The sequence below is a fragment of the Caretta caretta genome, chromosome 16 (assembly GCF_965140235.1).
Source record: "Caretta caretta isolate rCarCar2 chromosome 16, rCarCar1.hap1, whole genome shotgun sequence".
Taxonomy (NCBI): Eukaryota; Metazoa; Chordata; order Testudines; family Cheloniidae; genus Caretta; species Caretta caretta.
Window position 1 is genome coordinate 22,771,258 of NC_134221.1, and position 17,771 is coordinate 22,789,028.

At 39.5% G+C, this 17,771-nt stretch overlaps 1 protein-coding gene across 9 annotated transcripts in view; it reads right to left on the bottom strand.

The window, feature by feature from the left end:
- DENND1A (DENN domain containing 1A) overlaps positions 1-17,771 on the bottom strand; it is a 421,003-nt gene that overhangs the window by 92,309 nt on the left and 310,923 nt on the right. For all 9 annotated transcript variants that reach the window (XM_048822735.2, XM_075120368.1, XM_075120369.1 and 6 more), the window contains one exon: positions 11,680-11,811. In XM_048822735.2, coding sequence (XP_048678692.1) covers positions 11,680-11,811 — 132 coding nt within the window. The remainder of the gene's footprint in view (positions 1-11,679; positions 11,812-17,771) is intronic.

Genomic DNA, 17,771 nt, shown 5'->3' on the forward strand with positions numbered 1-17,771 from the left:
AGGCTAGAAGCATCACTTTCCAGGCAGCTAAACCTTCAAGCCAGAAAGTTCATCCTTGGTATTGCCATCCATTTTCTGGCTGTTTTGTTTCTGAAGAGCTTCGGCACAAGTCCCTTTCTCTGAGCCTTCCTTATGCAACATGCTTTAGCCATTAATACCTTTCAGATATTACATTTGCAACAATGCACAAGCTTATATGTGTGCATCAGTCATAGAGAAATAGATCAAAACAAAGGAGAATCCACCACTTACAGAGGGACTTTCTCACAAAGCAAACACTTCACTCAACGAAATCTATTTTGACAGCAGTTTGCTGTATCCCCTCTATTATTACTGCAGTTGTTGGTGTTTTAATAAGGGCTCTATGCCCCACGGCACTCACACCCAGTCCATCTTCTTCTGGATCCTGCAGTGATCTGAATCCTACATTTATGGTATCACAGGTTCCAAACCTGCATTGATAACTGTGTGGGCACAGGGGAATATCCCTAGAATCAGGGCAAGTCTATTGCCACTGATCTGTCACAAACTTAACATCCTTCTTCTATCTTCAAACCTAACATCACTTTCACTTGCATTAACAGGCAGGGAATGTATTATAAAGTCAATACAGGAGCAAGTAACAGGAGAAGATGGGCTGGGAGAGAGAACCGTCTTAATTTACCAAACTACTACTATTCTGGGTCACTAGCTAAAACAGCAAGGAGCTGTTTGAAGGGTGGGTGGGCATTTGAAGTATGAAATCGATGAAAATTTTTCATAAATTCCAATGCTCCTCTTCCAAAATAAGACAAGTTTCTACAGAGAGTGTTTTTCCTCTCTCTTTCTGCTCTCCAATCCAAATGCATGGAGAGAATGTTTTAAAAATTCCTGGACCCGGGAATATATTTATTCCCATGTGTGAAAGTCTATCCATCCACTGTCTCAGCAGAGTTTAAAATCACAGCTAATAGGTTAACAACTGTTTTTCTTCTGCTTCAAATGAAGAATATCAGAAAGCTGGGGGAATGTTCGGCTCCCCAATTTGTACTGACTGCTCACAGCTACCTGCGATGTCTGTTTGACAGGACTGACATTTTGTACCGCTGTGAGATGGGAAAACGTGTGACATTTTTATTCATGGTGGCGTACGCCCTTGTAATGATCAGCCCTGGTCGATGTGCTTACTGCAGCAGCCCCTGAGCCCTCGGAGAACAAACAGGAACCGAAGGTGCCAGCAGTTCGACTGCCTTATTAAACACCACCAGGATTCTAACGAAGAGCAACTGCTGGAAAATCTCACTGTCAAATCCTCAAGGACACTGTCAATGCAGAGCTAACTACATATATTTTTCATTTAAAATACTGGAAAATCCATCTATGTACTATTAAAAATAAAGAAAAAAGCCAGACTGTTTTTGTGGGTGTGTTTTTTTTTTAAAGCTGGTCACTTGGTCAGCTTTTCACAGGGCTATCGGGCCTAATATCAGAATTCAAATCTAGGAAATCCATGCTGCCCAGCTGATTTAAATGAATGTCAGTAGATGGATACTTACTTCATTATTTTTTTAAAAGCCGTTTCTATCTAGCAGGCGGGATGCTTGAAATAAGCAAGCCTCTCATTTAAGGAATTCTAAAAACAGCACTGCCTATCTGCCTGGTTTGGCTCCAGCATTTGCTGAGGAAGTCTGTACTATTAGGGCAATATCCCCTCCACCACCACAAAAAAAATTACATTCCTTCTAAATGTACAGCATGGCGCTTTGTAACTGTTCTACTCTGTACTAACCAGCCCTGGCTCTGAAAAGGCAAATCCAAATACAGCTGGCCACACAAGCAACCACAGCGAGCTTAGCAGTTAGAAGAACTGCGTGTTATATTTCACGTACTTCCCTTTTAATCTTTCTGTTCAATCCAGGGGCCCAGAGGTCAATTTAGACAGTTCTGGCCTAACTGCACATATCCACTTGATCAGTTATATGTAAGAAACTTCTGGATGCTAATGTCCATTGACAGCCTAAGCGAGTCATCCACAAGACCCTCTGAGCTTTTCTCAGGTTGTCAATCTAGGTGATTTGGTTAGCCTTGCATGCACTGATGTATTTATTTTATATATGTATGTATTATTTATAAAGCACAGTTATGTTTCCATATGCCAGCAGTGATGTCCCTCAGAGTAACAGGTCTAACAAGGAGACTGTACAAAAATGTTACAGTTGCTATAGTTTGTCACAAAACCCTAGGAGGGCTGCTAAACTACAGTGTTCCTCCATACATCCCGATCCAAGGGTTATCACATTTGACTTACATGTACCCAGGGAATTACTTTTATTCTGCACAGCACTGTAGACCAGCCTCATTTAAAGCATTTGGAATGCCAAAGCTGGCAAAACACATAGGACCTGATTCAGAATACGCATCTGTGTGAACAGACACCTTTGCCTCTGCTGATCTGAATGCAGGATTGGGGTCCTATTGTCTGTGTCACATTAGTCTAAGCCTGAGCGCCTATGTAATAATGTGAGCTACACACATGGAACTGTTCTACTAGCCAAGGACATAGCTGTCTTGGACTCATTAGAAAACATTGGCAACTGAGGTATGCACTGCAGCTGGTGTAGGTGTACATCTTCCTAAAGAGAGAGCCAGGTCTCACTTGTCAAATATTTACATGCATGAGAAGAGCATGAGCCTTTAGTTAGATAATTCCTATCCTATGAATTGTCACTCCTGCAAATCTCTCACGCCGTAAAGCTGGGTTTCACCCAAATGCGTTATTTCCCTGGTGCATTGACATTATTTTCAGTCTCTGTCTAAGAACAGTGTCACTGTAAAACAGCAAAGGACAGTTATTCTGCAACACACACCAGATGGACAACTGTTTCTGGGCCAAGTACAGTCCTGCCCCCTTTAAAATTCTCCTCTCCTGCGGGGGGACTTCCACTGAAGAACACTGAATTCCTGTTGAAAAGGATGGGGTAGAGAGGGAGATTGTCCTTTCCTACAGAACAGGAAGAATTTTAAAGGGCCAGGACTATATTTGTATTAAACCCATGAGCACTAGGCAGAGGGAGAAGAGGACCCAACCTCTGCTCACGTAAAGGAAGAGGGAGGCCACCTTGTCCATTAGTGGGGAGGAGAGGGACAGAGGCTTGTTTCCTTAATGAAGATGCCTAACCCGTTAGCGAGTTGGGAGCGGAGTTGGGGGGAGAGGAGGAGTCTGGCTCTGAAACCACAGCATACAATTGCATGAATATTAGAAAGTGAACTTGTTTCCCCCTTTGATTTCTACTTCACTACAATATAATTCCTGCTGAGACAAAGGGGAAATCTGCTATTGTTCCAATGCACCTGGGTGTGAGGGGAGTTACATGGTCCGGCAAAGCAGCCTTCGTTCCCTCCTCACTTGATCTCTTTTATACTGGAGATAATCCCTCCTTCTGCTTGCCCCGGCCTTCCTGATCCAGTTCTGCATTTCTGGAATGTTGCTGGCTTGTTCTTTTTTTCTTCTCCCTGATCTCCTTATGCTGTTTAATCTTCTCAAAGAAACAACCTGCCACCCTGCCACAGAAGCATTGCTCGTTCTGCACCTCTAGAGGCAGGCCATAAAGGAGGAATGAACATGCTTGCATAGCTCCCTTACACCAAATGATCAGAACAGCAAATGAGTTGGAAATGTCCAAACCTGCACCCCGCAAAAGTTTAATTGCCAATAAGAATCCAACTTGGAAGAGCATTCTGGTTAAGTGGGAAGCCCATTTAGATTCACAGATAGATTGCTTTAGTAATGTGAATACCCTTTCAATTTAATCCACTATTCCTGAAATTCAGTTAAAATTGGTTTCCCAGAATGTTAATTCTTCCTAATTTGCATCAGAAGTGGAATATAATCGAATCTCTTAAATAAATGGGCACTTGACAAAAGTTCTTTGCATTTTTCTCCCTTTCCATTTTATTGAATTCCACCTTTTGAAAACATAAATGAAATAAGAATAATTCTATTCCCAGATAACAACAATATTCCATACAACCTTGAACACATTCACACTGACTACAAACAATTAGAGAAGTAATTAGAACTGCCAGTATAATTCACTTCTTGTGGAATGATGCACGAAGGGAGAAGGGGCTGAACATTTCCCCAACAGCCAATGGTTTAGTCTGATCAGCCACATCAGCCTGGGTTTGTTTTGCACTGTACTGTACCCTGTGGTATTGTTAATGGTGTAAGCTCTGCAGGTTAGGAACTTTGTCACAGGGTGGGCTAGCCCTTTAAAGGAGCTGGAATCAGTCCCGCTTGTGCCTAGTTAAGCTACCTCCCAGATGCTGGGTTTGAAACCAGGGGTCAAGTGCTCGTCCTGCAGGTCAGCTGCCCTCATATAAGAAGCAGACAATCAGCTCAGTGACAGGTGGAACAGCAGGGAGACTCCTGCAGGAGACCCTGGGAAAGGACCGGGGGGAACTCCAAAGCAGTTAGGTGGAAGATCTGGCTGGAGACGTGCTGTGTGGGCTGGGGCAGAAGCGTGATCAAGAAGAAGCCTGGCTTATCAGGTCCGAGTGTGACAGTTAAATTTGGACAATAACTCCATCCTTCAGGAAAGGACTAAAATCTGCTGCTGGTGGGTCTTTTATTTGACTGTGTTGGCCCGTCAACTTGGGCTATTAGATTTGGCACACTTCACCTACTTTCCAGTGCCATGCAGTTGATGGGTCTATATAAACCAACACAGTTGCAGAGGAGATACTGAATCATGACAATTACCTATTAAACAAATGGATCTGTTGGACTAGGAGAGATCATGGCATACCTTGACTTACCTAGGCTGATGAGAGTGAAGGAGGCATGTGCTCAACTTCATGTGCCAATAGTTTCAACCCCACCCAGTAAGATTTACCTAACAACCTCCTGCCCTCATCACACATCCAGCATTGCAATTTATATACACACTCATTAAGCAACCAAAGACTTCTAAGTATTCAGAACAAATTAAAAATATTTAAAGCATACAGCATCCATCCTCCTGGCTGTGCTGCTGGAGACACCAGAAGGGATTATCCCTCAGAACATCTATCACAGCAATAGCAGGCACACCCATAGCATGGTGGCTCAGCAGTACTTAGCCGCAGAGAAAAGTACCTCTAAGATGGCTCCATAGCCTCTTCTGCCTTGGAGATAACTCTACATAGTGCAAAGTTAAATACATTTGAAATAATTATGAAAGTTTGTTGCTCAATAAAAGCTCATCATAACTCAGAGAGATGTTAGGTGTTTCTTCCAAACCATTTTAAATGGATCTTATTAAATTGGAATCACCCATCCGCCCATGAGATTCACACTCTGCCTGAGACTGATCGTGAGGGTCATGCTGAGGTTTTCAGCTGGTCAAGTACGTAGCGGCTCTTTTATTATGTGATGACAGTTCAGTGAGAACACATTGCACTGCTACTCTGCACTAGCTCCACTTCCATTTCCTGAGATGCTGCAAGGTCCCTAGTTCTAATCTTTGATATGCTCAAAGCCTTAGTTACTTCAGATGGGGTGTGGGTGTCCTACCCAAACATTCACAGTGAGCAGGGACGCTGTGACTGTTTGGGTCAAATCTGCAGAAGACAGGATCTGAAGGATTTCAGTGTAAGGATCTAGACAGCAGAGTGAACTACCACTGGAGAGATTAGGATAAGCATGAGTCTTGAAACCTTCAGGGCACAAGGCAAGACTCAACTGTTGTGGAAGCTTCCCAAAAACAACTACAGCATGGCTAGGAAACAAACAAGTGACATCAATCCAATTGGCAGCAGGAGGATGGAAAACATCATCCCCATTGGATGTTATGGCACATTTCTTAATTACATGAATGGTACCTAAATACTATCGTGAGGTACCTATTAGACGTGCACATAATAAACAGGGTTTGAAGAAGCTGCACTCATCAAAGGAGCAGCCACCTCCTGGTGGTATGACAGCAGCGTATACTAAGCCCCCCAGGACCTGCAGGGGTAGGAAGAGGAGTGGCAGAGGGGGACTTTGGGAGGCTAAGGAAGTTTTGTGGGTGAGCCAGGGCATGACCATTCCAGCCCTTTCTTCAACCAAGCTGACTGAATAAAAACAAATCCAGTGTTGACTGAATAAGTATGTGAGAAATATTTATGATGCTGGATATAAGTTGAGTTCCTCGGTCATTGGCCATGATAGTTTTCCTTGTTCCCTTTTTTCTGAAAATAGACTAATAGTCACTAAACAGGTGGCAGCCGAACACATTCAGGAAACACTAAATCCATAATCAGAATCACCTGATTTTTTCATCTCGATGCTTGTGAGCATGTCCTGAATCTCACTTTCCTCCCAGCTGTCAGTTTTCATGAGATCCATTTTTAAATTTACTGGATCTCATGCTGTGGCATCTTTGTCACTTAGTGAACTTAAGTTTGTTTTTCTAAATGTTTTGTGACCATGACGTGATAAACTCAACTTTTGAGATTGGGCTATTAAAGGTTGACATGTTCTAAGAATCCAAATGACATATCAAAGAAGGAGGATGGTCTTGAGGTGAAAGCACCACCGTGGGACCCGGAAGATGTTTGTTCGGTTCCTGGTGTGGCCACTGATTTCCATGTGGCCTAGGAGCAAGTCACTTCACCCTTCTCTGCCACTGTTCCCCACTTATAAAACGAGGATAATACTTTTTTAACCTCCCACAGCGGTGTTGTGAGGAACTCAGGAAACACTCAGGTAACTGTGTGCCAGGGATGATGTGTGTGCAGAACCAGGCGGATTGATACTGTCACATTATCCTTGCAAATCAGTGTCCCATCGACAGACAAACTTAAAACAAACGGAGCAGGAAAGAGGAAGATGAACTATTTGAACAACTTCGTTATGAGAGAAACCCAGTCACCCACATAACAATTTCTTTGATCTAATCTCTTCCCCAGGCCCCATTCCTGAGGCCAAGTGCTTCACAACTGCATTATGGGTATGGTTTAAGGAAGAAGAATTATCACTATTCATGGATCTCATTTCAGGAACTTGAGGAGAGGTGGTTGGAGAGGGTGAGGAAGCCGGCTGTCCCTATAATTCCGGGGCTCACTTTCCCAATCCACATTTTGAAGGAGGATTGCTATTGGATCAGGTTGTTCTATAAAGTTAGTTTGTAAAGTGGGAGGAGAGATTTTCCTTTCACAGCATGCTACTAACTGCTGTGAATGTGGTCCCTGTATAGTCAAACTTTGTTTTTCTTGCACTTATGTTCATATTGCACAAATGAAAGGAAAGCAAAGTCTGAATATAGGGGCCATTGAGTGTGAATGAAATCTATTCCTTAGTTCATATCAAGATCCATACACATGTAAGATCATGGAAGTCAGACTGCATTTACCAGGTTTTCTGCTTCTTCATCCACAGCATGAAAAGATAATTCCCTCTCCCCAGTTTTTTGGCAGTAATATTGATCTGTAAATATGGCACCTATCCAAAAATTTGCATGGGATGTAGAAATGGCTACTTCTGTGCAAACAGAAAAAGAATAAAGTTCAAGATTTTAGCACAGCAGATCTCCCCCCTCCCCAAGTTCAGTCCTGTACCAAGAATAAGAGCAAGCTCTTTTCCTAGTGTGACTGGAGTTATTGCTGTAACTCAATTTTTCCCGGTAGCATAACATTTTATAAATTGGTGTGCGTGTCGGGTGGGGAGGAATTAAAAGCTCCTCACATAACATCACTTCTGAAATCTATCAGAGTTGAAATCCAGACTGTAATTTATCTGCTGATCAATCAATTATGAAAATTGTGAAGTGGCAGAGCCCTGGGGCTGTTTAACATTAGGCTCTATATGGTGCTCTCATCACCACAGCTCCCGCATCAACAACAGACTAGTGATGGAAGCTGAAACTTCCAGCAAAATCACACAACTCAAGCATCACTAACAAAAATTCAGAATCTGAAAAATGCTATAGGAATGTTCAGAGTCAGATATTCACCCTTATTCTCTGTTTTGAGCATAAAAAGATTAGATCTATGATCCACCCAGAGAGAAACAGTATTTTTGCAGGCATGAGTGCTTCAAATGTGGGAGAAGAAAACTGAGATTTTGTTAAAGTTCTTCCCAGACATTCTAACCAATAATCACAACCTGTATCATAATGGGTCCAACTGCTTCCAGTTCTATGTCTTGCCAAACATCCAATACAGCCATGTGTATAGAAGAGACATGTGGAGAACAGGCTACGGTGACAAATGGAACAACACCTATTACAGACTTCAAATTTAAACTGACAATGTAAATCACAAGGAACAAGCCAAGAGTTTATATGACTCTTTGCCTTTTAGTATTGTATTTATTCTTCACAAGGGCAAAGGATAAACCTGTACCATCTACCTGGAGAGAGAATGGAAAGAAAAGCTATGACTTCTAGATCAGCAAACCTGCCCTGTATGCCATTTGCTACAGCTGCTCTCATCAGCCCTGTTCCAAAGTCTATGTTAGGTGCAGTATAGGCATTTTGAGGCCCACATCATTTATAGCCATGGCGAGCAATGTGGCAGGGTGGCAATGGTGGACATAAATGTGTGATGCAGTCTAGTCTAAAGCTTTAAAGCAAGGGAAAGAAAGTGATCCCTGTGAACATTAAGGTCAGCAAGCAGTTGGTAGAGGAAGTATTTTGCAGTAGTGCATCAGACAGGCAGCCTTAGTAATCTAAAGAAATGAGGTGACAATCCAGCGTCCTGGATCCCTCAAATGGTTTTTTAAAATTATTCCCCCTTCTCTCCACTGGCTAAACACTCGGTGATTTTGCAGCCATTGCCACTATTATTTGTTGGACAGCTTGTCTGGGTTCCTAGTGCATGATGGTAGTGTCTTCTACCTGAGTGACTCTAGGGCTAGGCTCACAGCCACAGTCCTAAGCAGAGAAGAAAAGCTATGGAAGATAAAAGGTGAGGAAAGGGGCTGTGATTGTCCCATCCTGTAATGACCCATTACATAGTTTTGTCATTCATATGGGCACCAAGGACAGCTTCTCTCAATCTCTGGGCAGTTATAGGAACAGAAGTCAACAATTTTACCGAATTATCTACCCAAATTAAACACCCCCGTAAGGGGATGCCTGATAAGTAATTGCAAAGCAAGATGAGATATCTTAAAAATCTCTATGCTGCAAAATCTAATAGTTAAGATGCTAGATAATAATACTGGATAAATTCTCAACAGTACTGAACAGTTGAGCATTTAATATTTAGCCTGCTTAAGATGTTTTACTTATAGTTTTTGCAATTTAAAAACTGCTAGTATGGACACAAAACTATCAGAGAAATGCTAGAAACTAACTTAAAATAGGATGAGATATAATGAGTTAAAATTAAAGGTTGCTGCTGGCTTCCTAGCCCATCCCCCTTTAACTAATCTGTCATGTAATGAAGAGAAGCACCAACATAGGACAGCTAGCTGCCGGCTCACTTACAGCAAGCTGATTAAGAATGTTCAACCAACAGCAGACTGCAGACCTTTCCAACGAAAATAAATAGACTGTATGCAAATGTGTTTGTCACTTTGACAGCATGTCTCAATTAAGGCATATCGCTGCTGTTGGTAGGCTCTGGCGCTGCAGTGGTATGGGTGAGCCAACTGCATCACTGATACACAGGGCTTGACCCTAATCCGCATGCATGCATTTTAAAAAATTCTGCCTTTACCACATACACTAGCATAATACTAGCAGACATGGAAAGCAAGTGACAATAAGAAAAAACCCTCTTTCATCCTCCCCAGTGTATAAGGCCTGTGAATGCACAAACAACGCTTATTTCAGCAGTTTTCATGCCTTTTTAATCAATTTTTCCCCCCTCACTTATTTTACAAGGAGTTAAAAGCGACACTAAAATCTCCCCCTTTAATCGCTAGTTAGAGCTCATGTACCATTTAAATAGTAGAAGTTGATTTTTTTCAAAGCCTTAATTTTTATTTCCTAAAACTGTACTCCTTTCACCCACTTGAAGTATTGTGTGTACTGGAAGTATTGTTTAATTGTCTATATTGTGTGGCACTATGATCACAAGGAGGATCTGTGGAAGGACAAAGACTGTAAGCAAGATAGCTCTAGAACTATCAAGTTACACAATTTTTTGGAAACTGACATTTGTAATGTAACGACAGTAATAAGCATTTAGCAAGTGAGCCTTTCACCTTTGCCAGTGGTTCACTAAAGCTGATGTGTGTTTCTTTTGACAGAGAGAAAGTGATCTTTAAAAAATCTGAAAGTGATCATACCCCTGCCTGCCACATGATTTTGGGTAAGCACTTTCCACTTGATTATCTACGTTAGTAATCTACCAAAGTGTTGGGATGATCCACCGCTCATGCAAATGTAAAAGGGTTGGCAGGGGCGGGGAGGGTTCAGGATTCCCAAACAAAAATGTAGGGTTTGCCTGGATTTCAGAAGGTTTTTAAAGAAAAGCAATGTTTTCCTGGTGGATTAAGGTGGCTGCATTTCTTCAGTAGCCCCAAACCCCCTCAACTATATAAGAGCAGAAAATAAATGAAAAATAAACCACCACTTCAAAAATTTAATTGGGGCGCAATCTGTCTGAGAAAACTTCCAACAACCTGCATTTAGCACAACAGCCAAAGTTCTAAAAGCATGCAATCAAACTCTAAAATGATAAAGAAAAGGAAGATCAAAAGGAAAACTGAAAATAAGATGCTGTAATGAATTACTGCTTCTTATACATATGTAGACACAATTTAATATCTAAATGGTAAGAAATCTAGTTATATTAACTTGCTAGGCATATGCTTTACTACTATTACTATCATTTACCTAAAATATGGCTTGGCTGTCATTTTAGAACTTCCATTTTCTGATAATGCACTGTTTTTTAACCATATTAATTCCAAATTTGTCCTTTAAGAAACCAGATAGTCATTTCTGTGCTCTAATGAGCCTCAGAGAGAAAAAAAGGTAAAAAGATCAGGAATAACAGAGGACATTGAATACAGTGGCAAAAATATCTTTTACAAATAAAATCTGTTAATGTAAGCTATGCTGGAAAGCGGATTGTGAACACTGTGTTTTTCCATTCCGATTTTAATGATTTGATATAACATTTTCTACATGATTAGTTTGTATAAAACCAACTATTTTTGTAGACACATCGTCAGAAACATAATGAGGATAGCTCATATTTGGAGCTCAACTGTCGATATTGAAATACAGAGCACTATTAAAGAATTATTAATTGATTTTTTCCACTGGAATTCATTGCTTTTAAATTTTGAAGTCTGCTGAAGTGATAATAATAATTAGATGTTCTGTGCTAACACTAGTGATCTGCTTAGATAACTGAAGACACCTTAGATAATGTACCCTGTTGTACTAAAGGGATGTAGCATGATGCACACTAATGGAACAGGCAGAATAGTTTATTATTACATTGCTGTAAATAAATGGTACATACTCTTGCAAATAGATCTAAAATATAATTTGCCTCAAAAAAATACCTTATACACAAAAGAAACTACTGAAACCACTAAACATGATAAGAGCCTCCCAAACGTGGAGGTGAAATGGAAAATAAACCCAGAATGATGTACCTGATCTGTAAAAATTAATGAAAAGGCTAAAGTGATCTTTAAACGAACAATCTTTCAATTAAATATTTTTGCCTATCTATAACAAATACAATTTAAACAAATCTAACATCACCTACCTGCCCAAAGTGTACTGTGATTGGTCTTCTATCTTCTCTGAGTTTAGGGTCCTTCTTTTCACTCAACGGAGAAGGAGCTGTCCTTGGTAGGGACTCTTCTGGTGTTGCAGAGCATCCATTCTCAGCAATGTCCTGCATGGTAGGAAAAGGAGAATTACATGGCCAGGAACATTCCTGATTAAGGGTAAGAGGCAAAAAGGAGGTACTAGAGGATAAAGCTGACTAAGCATTTTGATGTTAGGATCAAAAATCAAAAGCAGAGAAAATAAAACAATTAGCATAGAACATTTCATTGTATTTTGTTAATCACAGTCTATGTGCAGAAATCCCATAAAATACTAAAGCTGCAAACACAAACATTAAATTCCAACTATATTAAATAAAATGTGTCTGACTTATACAGACAAAAGCCAGCAATTTGGAAGGTAGGGCTAACATAGCTCTAACTGTTGCATTGTGAGAATAAAGACAACACCATGAGGAAAGGTCTGAATGCAACCTTAGAAACTGAGCTTCCTTGCATTTTGTACATTTATGTTGTACCTTTAATATAATTTTATGTACTTACATAGAATTCTGTATAACAGAACACTTATCTATGGAAATACAAGCTCAGGTGTAGTGGTATTAAGGGAGCAAATTCACAGCTTAGCTAGTTAAGCAGGCCCACGTGTGGCCAGTGTCGATGATGCCTTGAAGAGTATACATGTCACAACTTGCAGCCTAAGATCAGTTTCTTTTTGACCTAAGTCCTGATCTTAAGCAAAATGAACAAGCAACCTAGGTTACAAGGTTTGGTGAATGTGTGTGTGGTGTATATAACATAGGAATATAAACATAAAGAATGGACTTGGAAAAGACAAAGGCATGCGGACATCTTACAGAGAATCAAGAAGATGGAAAGAGTTGGTACAATCAGTTGAGAAATAGCCTGCAACATAGTGAGCCCAAACCTTAAATCTCTTTGCAACAATGTCAAGGAAATAAAGCTTGGTAAATATAGAGGGAAACCTGCACACACTGTAGCTTTGCAAGACTGACCTGAGGTTGGCTGCTGACACAGACATTGCTTTGATGGAGTGACCTTTGACATGCCCCCTCAAGTTTCAGTATTGCTAAAGTATAATAATGAGACATGTAAGCTGAAAGCCAATTAGAAATGGTTCTTTTGGACACAGACTGACCTAATGTGTTTGGGTCAAGTGAAACAAAAAACTGGATGGACTTTCTAAGGGGCTTTGTCTGCTCCACATAGAAACTGACAGACCTTTTTAGATCCAGCTGGTGGAGCAATGGTTCACCAAGATGGACATAAGAGTGGTGGGGAAATTAATAACTTGTTAAAGTGAAACCATAGAAGGAAACTTTTTATAGGTGTACAATTCCACCTTCTCTGGGTAAAATGTAACAAAGTCCAGCATATTAGTAACAAGGGCCTGCAACAAACACTATTGTGAGAAAGATAGCTTTCTACAAAGGATACAGAACTTCAACTCACCACAGCCAGCAAGGGGGACCTTATTTGGAGCCCCATAACACAATGATAGTATATATTATTTTGAAACATAAGATGCACATGAAGGTAAAATGCAAACCGAAAACAAAGCAAAGGAAAAGCAGCTTCAAGGAAGACTCCTGACTGATGAGTGAATCACAATAAAAGCTGTGAGACTATTACAAATCCCTGAAGTTTTTTCCCCCTTATGGGTCTGCTACACTTCTCAGCTGATGGCACTGCATGTAGGGGAGAAGCAAGTGTTCATTAAGCATTCTCTCCAGTGCTAGAGAATACACTAGCCACCATTTTGCCTTTAATTTTAACATATTTCTGTTTGAGGACATGGGCAAGGGATCTGTTACAGATTTCATTAGAGAGGAATTCATCATGTTTTGATTCACAGACCAATTATCAGTGAACAAGTGACTTAAGACCTCAGTATCTGTAAAGGTACCCAAACAGGCAGACAAGTCAACAACACTGCCTCAGTCATCAGGAATAGAACGTACTTGGCTGAAAAATGTTTCTGCCTTCATGACTGAAAGCACATCTGTGCCAAACAGTCACAGAAACCTGATTCTTCATGAACGGAACTAGACTCTGAGCTCACGGTACAAATGACTGAATATTAAGGTGTCTGGCATTAGTGTACTCAGAAACCATCCAATGAACTAGGTTAAACTCCTGTCATGTCAGTCTATGTGCAGCAGCCTCAATTCACAAACAGCCTTTAAACATGGGTGCAACTGATTTGGTAGTAGGAGATACAACCCTCCCTTAGATGAAGAGAAAGCACAGAAAGGTATACTACAGGTTGGGATGTTAAACACTCTCACAAGTCAGAAGCAATCAAATCAGTCTCGGGTACTAAGTATCAGGGGGTAGCCGTGTTAGTCTGTAACCACAAAAACAACAAGATGTCCGGTGCACCTTAAAGACTAACAAATTTATTTGGGCATAACACCAGACTCCTTGTTCTTGTAGTCTCAGATACTGTACCCAGGGCAAGCTGAGCTGCCTTTAAAGCAATCTCTTGTCTTCAGTACCAGCATTGACACAAGAATTTTCAAATCATGTAAGACTTCAAATCTGGAACACCGTCAAAGGAGATAATTGCTAACAAACAAGTTTCTTAAGGAAAGTTAAAACCTCCTCAGCCTCTTCTTCCCATACTTCACTTTGCAATCCTATTGCTGTCCATGAAACATGCCAAAAGTCCAGGCAGGACTTAAACTTACGCTACGTAGAGTGTTTAAAACAAGAAACCATCCAAAGTAAAAATATTGAACCATACCACACACGCCCTCTCAGAAAGAAATTAGAAAAAATACAAAATAAAAAATATTCTATTGATTTCTGCAGAAAAGACTGACAACATTCATTCAATATGTATCTGTATGTAATGTTTCATATACAGATACACCCTAACACCTGTGCCTGGAGGAAAAGTCTTTGCTAAACTGAGGTATGAATTTGCTACCCCATTGTCAGGTGACAGAGTGTAGATCAATACAGTAATTTTTTTAAAGATTATATGTATGGCTATGGAACATTTACAGATGTGTAAAATGTAGCCACTCTACTGAATAATTGCTATTTAATCAGCAGAATGCCTTCATATTTTTCTAACTACTTATTTATTTAATAGACTAGAAAATCTATGTATTATAAATCATACAGCAAACAGTAAAAGCATAGTCCAGAGGGATTCTTTAAGTTATTTTATATAACCCTAAAAGTGGCATTTGCAATAGCCTGGATAACAGACCTTTAACTAGAGGGCATACACAGATCTAGTAAATAAAATAATGTTGAATTAATTATTATTGTGAAATGCCTGATCATTTATTTAAAGCTATAGATTGTCTAGTCTTACCTACAGTGAGATGCTTTAAGTAAGTTACATTTTTCTTACTAGTGGCACCTTAGAGACTAACGAATTTATCTGAGCATAAGCTTTCGTGAGCTACAGCTCACTTCATCGGATGCATGATGAAGTGAGCTTTAGCTCACAAAAGCTTATGCTCAAATAAATTTGTTAGTCTCTAAGGTGCCACAAGTACTCCTTTTCTTTTTGCGAATACAGACTAACATGGCTGCTACTCTGAAACCTGTCATTCTTCTTACTGAAAGTTGAGGATGGTACCACTCACATTCCTCCTTCTTCCTAATTCTATACAGTTAGGCTTCAAAGGAGGCCAAGTAACAGAGTGACTTGACCACCTTGCTCCATGTAGGAAATGAAAAAATTTGCCTTTACTTTAAAAAAAAACAAAAACAAAACTGTAGCAGGTATAAAATAAAGCTACCATACAGTATCTGTTAACAATTATTTGCTATCAGTCATAAGGATCCTCTGAAAACTATTTCTGTTGCTTTGAAATACTGTACCACAAATGAACAAGGGATGGGAATAGAGCCCCATTCAATCTCCACGATCGTATTAAAGAAGGACCTTACACACACCACAATGACCTCTCAATAGGTCAATCCCACATTTTCCATTTGCAATTCAAACCCAAAGCTGGAGCAGACCAAGGGCAAAATGGGCTCTTGATTATATTTAAGAGGTCATCATTGCTATGCAGAGTTGTAGGAAGCAGACCTCCAGCTCTACTGCATTTTTAAATTCTATCATTGTATAGAAACCGCTCCTATTTGGCAGTGAAAACTGAAAAAGGGATGTTTAGATTTGACTTTTCCTTACCAGTAGCCTGCACGCTTTTCACACTAATACTAGAAAATTATATTTTAAGTTGCAGTAGGCAGTGAAGTTAAATTAAGAATAGTTTTAAATTACTGCAGAAAATGGTAGAGTAACACTCAAGATCAGCAAAATTACGTATGTATTTAATGATGCCAGAATTTCAGTTACAAAATAACTCTGTCATTAGCAAGCACATGAAAAAGATGAAACTCTCCAGAAATTGGTAAAAGCAAGTGAAAATTGATAAGGGTGCACTAATGGATATGCTAACAATTGAGCAGTGCAGACACCTTTCCATTAAAAAAAAAGTATGATGGTTAGTGAAGTAGGTTTCACCATTTGTGTTACCTAAAACACACTAACACCTCATTCTAACATTATCGCCTATTGTTGTGCTTGAAAACAATAAGGGGTGGGTAAAAGCAAAAAAGATCAGAGTGACCTGAAAGGAAGAGAGGTAGAGATTCTAAGTCTTGAGTATTTACATGAATATTTTATAATGATTCTTTTAAAGTATAAGATTAACAATGCAATCTTATTTGCAGAAATGCTAAATAGCAAGAAAAACGCATTTTTATTCCAAATGGGTTCTAACAGGTTGAATGGAGGAAAGTTGAGTGTGAGCGTTTTGGGGGAAGATTTTAGATCTACTCAATTTTAAATGGTGTTTGTGTTTTTTTAAAATGAATGAAGGTATCTGGAGTACTAGGGAGGGAGCAAGAATAAAGCTAAATAAATGAATGAATAACAGATACCTCATTAATTGGAAAGTGACTCATCCTTTTGTATATAAATGTCACAGAGCACAATATAATACTAGCAATAAAAATGGTACAGTAAAATTCAGTAATTTTACTTAGTGCTGTTTTCTTTACAGATGCATGTGTTGGGGATGGGGAAACAAATTTCACGAGTTATTAGATTATGTTCAGAAACTAAAACACATGGAGTTAACTATTGCATAGGAAAACGCTGCATGCAGAAAAATTGCCTTCTGTTTTCTTTCTGTGATCAAATTATACGATCAGTTACCTGAAATGAGGTAACAAGTAAATATGAGGTTATTTTAAATCAACTGAACCAAATCTCCACCAATGTGCCCAACACTGTAGCTAATGGTCCACTGGTCCTTGCATTACACAGGCCTTATTTCATGAGTTGATTCTTACTACTTGATGGTAAAAACCCATCAGTTCTTATAAGTTGACAAGTTTAGGCAGAGAAGGAACTTTTCCATTAATATTTAAAATAGATATATCCATTAGACACAGCCTTAAGATTGCTTTGGGTATTTTGAGAATAACAAATTAAATTACTGAAATATTGATTTTAAAATTCAGCAGTTGTGTAAGGTGCAGTAAATCAGAAAAACATTCTGAGTGAGATCTTTGCAGTTACTAAATTGACTACCTTGTATTCCCAATAGATTGTAATGGCTCTGAACTATAGACTAAATAGAATAACTAGAAGAAACCTAAAGGCAGAATCATCCATATAATATGTATCCATATGACTACCCCAACAGCATCAAAAGTAGCAATTAATATTGGATACCACACTGATCAGACACAATTTAGCATTCCCTGAATTTTACTGTTTAAACACAAAAAAGAATGAAATTCAGAGACAATAAAATGTCATCATCATAAGGCCAAAGTGCTGGCAAACTTAAAACTGCAAGAAATTCAGATTTAAAAATTACTTCAACCCTCGTTCTACAACACTGTGCCTAAACTTCACACTGATGTCATGTGATAACCATGTGTCCAATGAGAAACCTTGGGTTATTTCCCCTGAGAAGTTACCAGAGGAATAAAACGGCAATTTGCCATTTGGAGCAAAGTTCACTGTCATTACTGGAGGCGTTATCAGCCAGTTTATGCAAAG